This window comes from Eptatretus burgeri, chromosome 3, assembly GCF_056783735.1.
Source record: "Eptatretus burgeri isolate ZD-2024b chromosome 3, Ebu_testis_v1, whole genome shotgun sequence".
Classification (NCBI taxonomy): domain Eukaryota; kingdom Metazoa; phylum Chordata; class Myxini; order Myxiniformes; family Myxinidae; genus Eptatretus; species Eptatretus burgeri.
This window is the reverse complement of record NC_140963.1, coordinates 44,952,304-44,963,843: the sequence shown is the minus strand read 5'-3', so window position 1 is coordinate 44,963,843 and position 11,540 is coordinate 44,952,304. Positions and strand designations below refer to the sequence as shown.

Sequence of the window (11,540 nt, the reverse complement as noted above, 5' to 3'; positions counted from 1 at the left end):
GTCACACCTTGACGTTTTAGCCAGCTTATGCCGATTTTTGGAAAATGTGTAAAACGCTGATACACGTCGAATACGTTACGGGTAAGTTTTGATATCATTAAGAGCACGCTGAAAAACACTGCCATACGTCGTAGTACGCTGGCTTTAAACGTTGTACTTTTCAGTTGTCCTCAAATTTTCCATGCTTGAAATTTTAAGACTTATGCCGGCGTATGACTCGCACGTTCCGCATAACGCTGGCCATAAGTTGTAGGCACGTCACGCGATCGTTGACACACATCGACTCGCGTTACTTGTAAGGTGCTCATAAGTCGAAACACGTCGAGGTAATGGTTAGCGTACCCGAAACTTATTTCTAACCTATGAGTTACGTGTTGTACTCACGTTACGCGATCGGTGACACACATCGACACACGTTACTTGTAAGGTGCTCATAAGTCGAAAAACATCAAGGTAATGGTTTGCGTCAGTGTTCCAGACTTCCTGTTTTTTTTTTTTGTTGTTTTTTTTTGTCTTCCTTCCTTCGGTATGATGGTGATTTTGACACTTCGATTTCTCGTGCGGTTATAATATAATATAATTAATAGGCTTCCGCTCAACGATTTAAATCGTAACCGCACTGTACACTGAACACCGTCATACCGAAGAAAAAAAAAAACAGGGAGTCTGGAACACTGACGCAAACCATTACCTCGACGTGTTTCGACTGATGAGCACCTTACAAGTAACATGTGTCGATGTGTGTCACCAATCGCATATCGTGCGTACAACTTATTCCCATCGCATGCGGAGCATGTGTCATACGGCAAGTACGTCGTGAAATTTTCAACATGTTTAAAATTACAAGACGTACTCCATTTAATACGACGTATGCTAGCGTACTTTAGCGTTCTATTCATGCATACCAAACTTACCCATACCGTATTCGACGTGCGCCAGCGTTTTAGACGCATTTTTCAGAGGTCGGCATACGCTGGCAAGATCGCCAAGGTGTTACTGCGATGTTGACACTTCCATTTCTGCGGCGGTTATGATTTGAATCGTTGTGCGGCAGCCTTTTCATAACCTACGCCACGTCATCGTCGGCGATGCGTGCAACGCGCTATGCCTAAGTTAGACTATCGTTGGGCATAGGTTGTGAAGGCCGACAACAGGTTCAGCATTCGTTGGTATAAGTTATCTATAACACAATAAAACGTTCTGTGTCCGTTACTAATATGTTATGCATTAGACCAAGTCGTTATGAATATGTCCGAATCTTTAAAAAAAACATCAAAAGTTCAACGTAAGCCAGCGTTTTACATACATTTTAATACGTTGCCATTGCTGGCTAAAACGTCAAGGTGTGACTGGGCCTTAACCATTACAATGACGTGTTTCGACTTATGAGTACCTTACACATAACTTTTGTCGACGTGTGCCAACGTTGGGATATCGTGCGTAAAACGTATTCCCATCGCATGCGGAACGTGTTTCATACGGCAAGTACGTCGTAAAATGTTTAACACGTTTATAATTACAAGACATACTCCACTTAATACGACGTATGATAGCGTACTTTAGCGTTCTATTCACGCATACCAAACTTACCCATCCCGTATTCTACGTGCGCCAGCGTTTTAGACGCATTTTCAGAGGTCGGCATACGCTGGCAAGATCGCCAAGGTGTGACTGTGATGTTGACACTTCCATTTCTCCGGCGGTTATGATTTGAATCGTTTTGCGGCAGCCTTTTAATAGGCTACGTCACGTGTTCGTCGGCGATACGTGCAGCGCGCTATGCATAAGTTAGACTATCGTTTGTCATCGGTTTTGAACGCCGACCACAAGGTAAGCATTCGTTGGTATAAGTTATCTATAAGACAACGAAACATTCTGTGTCCATTACTAATATGTTATGCATACGACCAACCCGTTATGAATACGTCCGAATCTTAAAAAAAAAAAAACATCAAAAGTTGAACGTAAGCCAGCGTTTTACATACATTTTGATACGTTGCCATTGCTGGCTAAAACGTCAAGGTGTGACTGGGCCTTTACTAATGTAGATGAGGAACAAGACTGGGTCCAAGACACTTCCTTGTAGAACTCCAGCCACTACTGGGAGCAGGGAGGAGAGGGCTATGTTGATGCTAACATGTTGACTGCGTGAATGGATGAAGTCATAAATACATTAATGAACATGACCTTCTATGCCGCATTAAGGAAGCTCAACTAAGTCAACTATGGTGTCTACTCCTTTGTTTGTAATTACCCCATTTTATAATCACCATTGCGGCATCCATGCTTTATCTTTCTCTATTCCACTTATAAATGCAAGAATATTGGGCCCTATAAGTTTTCAAAGCCTATGCTCGTCTTTTGGTCAAATATTTATAAAATGTCTTCCATCCTTTGTCAAACTGCAAAAATACTAGAAGAGCTTAACATTTTCAATATCAATTGCCTGGAAAGGTTTTGAATTAACGAGCTTTCAGTTTTAATGGCCTACCAACTTGGATTGATAGACAAGTACTTGGCCCCGTTACTCTAAATAGATGGAACTTCTTTTTTCAAACTACTAAAGATATTGTGCATTTTTTTTTTGATGAAATCACGTCTTGTTTAGTTTTACACGAGAATATTTACCTCCGCCACCGAAGGTGAAGGAGGTTATGTTTTCACCCCTTTCTGTCTGTTGGGTCGCCGAAATAGGTGACCCTTATTGTCAGTAATTCTGTCTGTTTGTTTGGATGTTTGTTCGTTTGTCATCAGCATAATTGATAGTAAACATGGGCCGATTTTGACCAAACTCGGGTGGTAGGTACATCTTATGACCTTGTGCTTTGGAAATTGTGATGGTTGCTAGGGACGCTTTGGTTCCGAAACTGAAACAACAACCGAAAAACCTTCAAAATCGGTACCGTTCACACGAAATCAATTCCGAAAGCCATTATCCTACGTAGGGTTATGAAATTTGGCACAAATGATCTACAAGTGATGCTCTATCAAATATATTCCGGTTTTTGTGATATATGGAATACTTTACCCGCAGCGCCCCCTACAATTAGGGTATGCGCGAAAATTGGCGAAAATTGAAGGCCCCCTAGCGACCAGGTGAGTGCATCGATACAAATGAAACTTTGCAGGTTCATGGTACTCAATGAGTACTACAACTTTGCCTCAGGACATATTGACCGATTTCACTTAGGTCAGGGGTCAAAGGTTAATTAGTGCAAAAATCGATAATATGCGAGAGCTGGAGGTGCCTTCGTGCCAAATGCTACTCCTCCTAGGGTTATGGTTGGATGGTCATGAAAATTCACACTAATCGTCTGGAATACATTGTGCACAAACGATCAAGCCGGATTTTCGATTAAGATCTTTGTTCACCCACAGCACCCCCTCGAACTTTGGGGATTTCCGATTTCAAACCGCATTTTCGGTACTTTTCATTCAAACGGATACCGAGTAGTTATCAGTAGATGGAACTGGATGAGATTTGATATGCATAATCTTAAGATGATTGCCTGTCCGCTATATGACATCCATTTTGCTCTATATCTTATAGTTTCCAAATAGCAACCCTCTCAACTTGGGTGTCCGATGGCCATTGAGCATTCCTGCTGAAACTTCAAAGTACACTAGCTCCAAGACGATTGAACCGAATCGAATGAAACTTTACATGCTATAGACCGTAATGAGTACTGCAACTTTGCTCGTTTGCATAATGACCTATCTCAATTAGTTCAGGGGTCAAAGGTCAACAAGTGCATTTTTTGGTCAAAATGCCGATTCAAGTCCCCCTACCGGTAAAACGACTCAACCGATCCAAACAAATTTTTGCAGGTGAATACTCCCTGATGAGTACTACAAGTTTGCTCATTTGCATAATGACCTATCTCCACTAGGTCAGCGGTCAAAGTGTCGCAATACTAACAGTCCTGCTCAGCGACCCATCGCTGCCTACCGGCTTGTTTATTGGGTCGCCGAAATAGGGTGACCCTTATTGTCAGTAATTCTGTCTGTTTGTTTGGATGTTTGTTCGTTTGTCATCAGCATAATTGGTAGTAAACGTGGGCGGATTTTGACCAAACTCAGGTGGTAGGTACATCTTCTGACCTAGTGCTTTGGAAATTGTGATGGTTGCTAGGGACGCTTTGGTTCCCCAGCAACAACCGAAAAACCTTCAAAATCGGTACCTTTCACGTGAAATCAATTCCGAAAGCCATTATCCTACGTAGGGTTATGAAATTTGGCACGAATGATCTACAGGTGATGCTCTATCAAATATATTCCAGTTTTTTGTGATATATGGAATACTTTACCCGCAGCGCCCCCTACAATTAGGGTATGCGCAAAAATTGGCGAAAATTGAAGGCCCCCTAGCTACCAGGTGAGTGCATCGATTCGAATGAAACTTTACAGGTTCATGGTACTCAATGAGTACTACAACTTTGCCTCAGGACATATTGACCGATTTTGCATAGGTCAGGGGTCAAAGGTCAATTAGAGCAAAAATCGATAATGTCCGAGAGCTGGAGGTGCCTTCGCGCCAAATGCTACTCCTCCTAGGGTTATGGTCGGATGGTCATGAAAATTCACACTAATCGTCTGGAATACATTTTGCACAAACGATCGAGCCGGATTTTCGATTTAGATCTTTGTTCACCCACAGCACCCCCTCGAACTTTGGGGATTTCCAATTTCAAACCGCATTGTCGGTACTTTTCATTCAAATGGATACCGAGTAGTTATCAGTCGATGGAACTGGATGAGATTTCATATGCATAATCTTAAGGTGATTCCCTATCCGCTATATGACATCCATTTTGCTCTATATCTTATAGTTTCCATGCTCGGCGACCCATCGCCACCTGCCGGCTTGTCTGTCTGTTTGTTTGTGTACAGGATATCTCAAGAAGTTGTGGACGGATCCGGATGAAATTTTGTGGACAGGTTCGGTGTGTGACAATGACGAACAGATTAGATCTTGGTGAAGATCCGGATCCGGATCCGGCTACAATAATTTTTAAAGTGATTCTTCACCGTTGAGAGATTGGGCTAAACTTATATATAGCACGATATCTCAAAAAGTTGTGGACGGATTCGGATGAAACTTGGTAGATATCTTGGGTGTGTGACAAGGACAAAGTGCTTCAATTTGGGTGAACGAATCCGGATCCGGATACGAGAATTATTTCATATTAAAAGTGATTCCTCACCATTGAGAGAAAGGGCTCAAAAACGATATATATATAGCATGATATTTCAAAAATGTATTGGGCCAGATATGTTCTCGTGGATCAGGCATTACAGGGTGGAGGTATGCGCTCTACTGAGTGCCCTTCGAGTTTAATGATGTTTTTAATGTTAGTCGTTGTTGCTCCATATATAATTAATGTTATGTTGGTTTCATTCTTCACTTTTATATGTTCTTTTGCATTCATGCGTCATTTTACTGCTTCACTTGTAACTTAGGCTCCTTGTAAGCACTATATTAGCCAGGTTGTACATCCACGAGTCAAATGGACTCATGCCACCCAATCGTTGTATTGATTTATTTGTTGAAAAGGTTAGTGCAATTTCCCTAACTACCGATAATCCTAGCTTTTGCCATGATTTGACCGAAAGCAAGGATGTAATAAATTACAGAAGTATTTTAGTAATATTGAACCCACTTCTTAAACAACACAAGCTAGTTCATTCAATGTCTAAAACATAAAAAAAAACATCAGGACACATCGTTTCCTGCTAATGACACTGAGATCCTGAGTTAAATCCCATACACTGAGTGTGATGTTAGCCGTGAGATGACATGGACATGCCCGTGTTCTTCGAGTGGCAGGTGGAAATGAGAGTGGAAGGAGACATGGGAGAGGCATAGTAAAAGCAGTTGCTTTCCAACTCCTGTTTAGTTTGTGATCAAGAGGACCCTTGGTGGCATGTAACAGTTTGGTCAATGTATGATGTATTATGTGATTTAATTATTTGATAATATCCAAGTGGCAAATCTGTGATAATGTCAATTTCTCAGTGAGTTAGTTACTCGATCGTCGGCAACTGGTATATAAAGCTCATGCGTTGTTTAGTTTCAAAACATAACATTCGTTTGTTAGCCTAAAATCTAAACCAACACATTTGTTATTCGTTCCTCCATTCTAGTTTCATGGAGTTTTCGGAGCTTTTGAAGTTTTGTGGAGTTAATAAAGGAACAACCATCCTGTTTGTCGGCTCATGTGAATAAAGCTTCTGTAAGTCAACCGTCACTATTTATCGTGACCTGTGAAATCCCCAAAGTAGCATACAACAAGCTGCTGTCACACTGTGTATATTTCCATACTGTCTCCTAAACTCCCTGCCAATATAAGTCAAAGTAAACTGATGTCCCTTAACATCCTTGTCTTTCATGTGATTTATGCAAAAGTTCCTCCGTGCACTTTTAATAAATGTGGGTAAAAATGAACAAACCAAACAGAAAAATACAAATTCTTACCGCAACAGTTCTACAAAGCGCTCTTTAAGGCTGAACACCATGTCCTGTAGCTCAGCGTTTTCAGCAGTGAGAAAACGCTCTCGCGTTTGCAACTGTGTGCAAATCTGATTGCTGTGTGTCCATCGTTTCTGCCAATCAACGTGCTCAGCCTCCTCGATGCTCGGCTTCCTTAAAAAGAAGAAAGCCAGCAAAGACAACAACAAAGATGGTGTTAAAGATTTCAATGGATAAGGATAAAAAACAATATTGGCAAATAAGTTAAAAACAGGAGAGTATATGCCTGGTGTTGGCTTAATGGTTAGGGTGGTGGCCTTGGGATCCTCAAGTCCTGAGTTCAAATCCTGCTCGGCTGTTGAATTAATACCAGGTGGGGTTGACTCTGCCTGTCATCCTTCCGAGGTCGGCAAAATGAGTGCCAGCTTGATGGTATACTATGTCGGAGTGGGGACCCATCCAGGATTGTGCCCAATAACCAAGAAGACTGCTTCGGCAGCACCAGCGCTCTGCACAGAGTATGGTCCCAATTGATGGATAGTATAGAGGTAATGCTCCTGAGTTCGAGTCTCAGCCAAACTTTAAACTGTTGGAGTGGTATTTTGCAGTTGTTACATTATAAAAAAAGTGTGGCATCACTTGGTTGGGTGTTAAGCTGGGGAACATCTGTTTGCATTAGTTAGTGGACGTTAAAGATCACACGTTGTCTCATAAGAGGAGACCAGTTATCACTGTTTCCCAGACCTTGCTCTGATGACTGGGAGAGCAATGGCAAAACAAAAAGAAGTGGGAGAGGGAGAGGGAGAGGGAGAGGAACATTTTCTTATTAAAATAGGAAAAGTAAAAAGATTGAAAATAACTAATGAATGTGTGCTGTGAAAATGGAGATTGTTTTTTCCTCCTGGCCCAAGTAAAAGTACATGACTAACTCGAGTCTCTGTAAAGGTTGCGTCGTCGAGTCATTCCAGTCGTCGTCTTTCAAAGCATTGATACCTAATTCGATCAATCGGAGGGAGAGATTTTCAACAAGGGACAACAAATTCCTTACTGATTTTCAATTCAAGGAGAAGATGAAATTAACATGTTCACAAGCTGATTATTTTGATTATAATCATCTGTTAGATGTACGTTAAGAGACGACGATGCCAAAAAAATGCAACACGATTGCATCATTATGCTCAAATGAAATGCTGGTGTTTGTTTAACAGAAGGATATTCATCAAAGCTGGTGGGTTTCATTCCAACCTTTGGAGGAAGAAATGATTGACAATCAAATATCAAATTACCTGCTGAAATGAGCTTCTGGAATTATTGCACCTCCACAAAAAGGTAATTTAAGGAACTAGGACACAGGAAGAGGCTATTTGATTATTATATTGGAACTTTATCAACACCATTAATAGTTTATCAACACCATTTTACTGGGAGTGGGGTAGGGGAGGAAGTGGAGAAGAGGCAGCCACATGACGAGTTTTTCTTATTTTGGTGGGGGGAAGGTAGGGGGCAGGGAAGAGGGTTTGACAGTTGTAGGATGCAGAAACAAACATGTCAAGACTATTCACATTTTAATGAAACCCTCTCACAGGCATCACTATCACCACACATGGAGGAAATCACCAATCTACAACAAAGCTAACTACAGGGCCACATGAGGTCGATGTACTCCTCTAAACACAATATTTCTCAGAACCAAACTCGATCTAGTTTAAACCTATCTACTCTTTCTGCTGCAACTACCATTGCAGGCGTCAACTTCTCACTGAGTGAAAGACCCATACTTTATCTATACCTTCCTTAATGTCCTCATTCACTCTCAAGCTGTGGCCCCTAGTCCCGTCACTGTTCATTTTGCCAAGAAAACTCTTCTGCAATTATTTTAAGATTCCCTATTTTATATCAAACAACTTTACCGTATCCCCTCATAATCAACTCCTTCCGAATGAATGTATTGCCAGGTTGCAAATCCTGTCTCTTTCAGCCACTTCTCATAGCTGAGTCAAGCTCGGCCTTGAATCAATCTAGTAGCTCTACGAAAAATCCTCTCTGACAGCGATATCCTTCCTCAATGTGGTGACCAAAAACCAAACACAATATTCTTGACGAGCCAAAACCCCGTCACAGACGGATTCCGTTCCGTGAGCCCAATATGACAACCAGTGGCAGCTCTTTCAAGAGCCGGATCCCAGTCGATGTACTCCATGGCCTTACCTAATGAGGCCTACAAAACGTCCTTGTACACGACATTTTTGGTGTACACTACTCCTTGTGAAGAAGTCCCCTGATTTGTGCACGTGTCTACTTTGACGTACAAACACCGTGTCAAAACTTCTCAGGTCACAGTACCGAGAAAAACGTGACGCGATCGCGAGGAGGAGCACAAAATTGGTCCTTCAGTATTAATTTATAGATACAATGTTTCCTGTTACATTTTTTGTGCCAAATTCACATTCTGAGGTAGTCACCATGTGCAGAAGAGGGTTTTACATTGCAGACGCTATTTTCGAGGAGTGGAATTACACCTCTCAGCGGTGACGGTCTGTCGACGACAGACGTAATGACGTCAGCGAATGACCGATGATGTCATGACGTCCTGACGCCTCTCAGCGGTGACGTCACACGTCGCCATGTAAACGAATGTAAAACGAAAATTGTTTATTCTGCTTCAGAGTTGAAGTTTGACGATTGCCACTATGTGCGATGCACTCTTTCAGGTACGAAGTTTCTTTCAGTCCAGGTCACAGTACCGAGAAAAACGTGACGCGACCGCGAGGAGGAGCACAAAATTGGTCCTTCAGTATTAATATATAGATGAGGCCTCACTAAATTCCTGTACAGTGTTAACCCGAATCCTCTTTTGAATTATAATTTTATCCCCTATCAATACAACCTGAACCCCTGTTTGCTTTTCATGTGCCTTCATTTTGATGAATGACGTGTGTGTTTGCTCGAATGTGCATGTGTTTGCATGTGTGTTGCTTGTTTATATGTGAGTGTGTTTGCATGTGTGTGTTTGCTTGAATTTGCATGTGTGTTTGTTTGAATGTACATGCGTTTGTGTGTGTTAGCTCGAATGTGCATGTGTTTGGATGTGCGTGTGTTTGTTTTACTTCTTTGCACTCCTGAACTGCTGAACAAAATGAGTTGATAACTGCTGGTAACATGTTTGTCTGGGTCACCAAAACTGCTGTCTCCACAACCACCTAATGTTTGTCTGTTTGCCACAATCATCTAATACACCTCTATTTCTGACATGGATCGACTCATAATCATCTATCCCAACTCTGTTTCTCATATGTGGCAATTTCAACTGTCACCATGCCAGCTGGCTGGGTGTTCCCTCAGCTACAACCGGCAATGGCATTTTGCAAGGGCCTTCTATGACTTCTATGACTGTGACTTTGACCAATTTGTAAACCTCCCAACCCAGATTTCAGTTTCTGGTACGTCCTCCTTCCTGGACCAAGTAAAGAATAACTTTCCATCCATTTGCTCGTTTCAGTGTTTCCTCCTCTTCTCCCTTTCCTCTTAGCCTGTTCATTCATTCCTTTGATGTTTGTCCGACAATCAGGTCTACCTTACCCTTCCAGAAGTCTTACTCCTGTAAAGAAAATAAATATTCAGAATGTTTTGCTGGATTATTACAAAAAATATTTTCAAGAGAGATGCAGGAATGTACCTTGCCGCCTGGGCTTGCAGACTTCCTTCGTCCTCAGGAAAAACCACCAACTGGTGCTCTTGTTCTTGGCGACTCTGCGTGGCAGTTGACTGTAAAAGTAGCACAGATCAATCATAAAGTTGTTGTTGTTCGTCTTTCGGCTGCTCCCGTTAGGGGTCGCCACAGCGGATCATCCGAAATGATCCGCATAATGATTAGGCATAGGTTTTACGCCGGATGCCCTTCCTGACGCAACCCTGGTCGCTTCTTACGACACAGGGATAAGGATTGGGTTTCGCCATGATTGCGGGCTGCCCTACAACCTCTCATAGCGCGGCCCAGCGCAGAGCACCCGTCCTCAAGCGATCCTCCAACCCAAACCTCCGAGTAGCCGGATTACAGGCGCACGCCACTACGCCCGGTTCAGATCAATCATAAAGTAGTCCGTTTAAAACAAAATGAGAAAAAAACAAACAAACTAGTTGAGGTACATTCAAAATACACAACCCCATGCCAAATAAATAAATAACAAATCCTCCAGCGCACGACATTGCCAGGGCGATGCCACCGTGTAGCACATGGAGACGGAATTGGGAGGGAGTGGTGCACAATAATTGATTGTTTAATTGATTAATTGCATAATTAAAATAAATAAATAATAATCGTAAAATAATTAATTTCTTAATCAACGAGCGAAAAGCATTCCAAAACAATCACCGTTTCATCCGAATCCAGTCGTCGGATCCGAATCCGGATCGTCACCAAAATCTAATCGGTTTGTCCTTGTCACACACACACAACATGTCCACCAAGTTTCATCCAGATCTGTCCACAATTTTTTGAGATATCCTGTACACAGTCAGACAAACAGACAGAAAGGGGGTGAAAACACAACCTCCTTCACCTTCAGTGGCAGAGGTAATAAGTAATTAATAAATCGATAATTATTAAGTAATTAATCAGTTAATCAAAAAATAGAAAAGGCAGAATCAAATCATTAAGAAAGAATGGAAAACTAGTCCTCATGAAGTCTAGTGTCATTTTACATCGGCAGATGGGTAGAACAGTAGATGGAACCAACAGAACGCTGTTTGGAATAAGTTAACCACCATGGGAAGCAATAATCTATAAGCTGACGATTCAGGTGTTGACCTTTCAATAGCACAAAAGAGCTTTTAACTTGGCAAAAATATATTTTTGCCAAGTTTGTTGGTCTGTAGTGTTTGTCTGTTTGTCACACAATTTTTAGCCACAGTTTTCAAGCAATCGTTCTGAATTTTTCTCATGTGTGTAGGTGACCGGCCAAGGACAGCAATGCTTAATTTTGGTGAAGATCTGAATCCGGATCTGGATCTGAGAAAATTTTCAGTGATTCTTCACCGTTGAGAGATAGCGCCAAAACCAATTAATAGCACA

At 41.8% G+C, this 11,540-nt stretch overlaps 1 protein-coding gene and 1 pseudogene across 5 annotated transcripts in view; both read right to left on the bottom strand.

Moving 5' to 3' along the window:
• LOC147029794 (uncharacterized) overlaps positions 1-11,540 on the bottom strand; it is a 100,117-nt gene that overhangs the window by 11,869 nt on the left and 76,708 nt on the right. For all 5 annotated transcript variants that reach the window (XM_085873125.1, XM_085873124.1, XM_085873126.1 and 2 more), the window contains 2 exons: positions 10,146-10,234; positions 6,476-6,643 (listed from right to left, as the gene is read on the bottom strand). In XM_085873125.1, coding sequence (XP_085729251.1) covers positions 6,476-6,643; positions 10,146-10,234 — 257 coding nt within the window. The remainder of the gene's footprint in view (positions 1-6,475; positions 6,644-10,145; positions 10,235-11,540) is intronic.
• On the bottom strand, positions 10,407-10,547 carry LOC147029796 (signal recognition particle RNA; annotated as a pseudogene).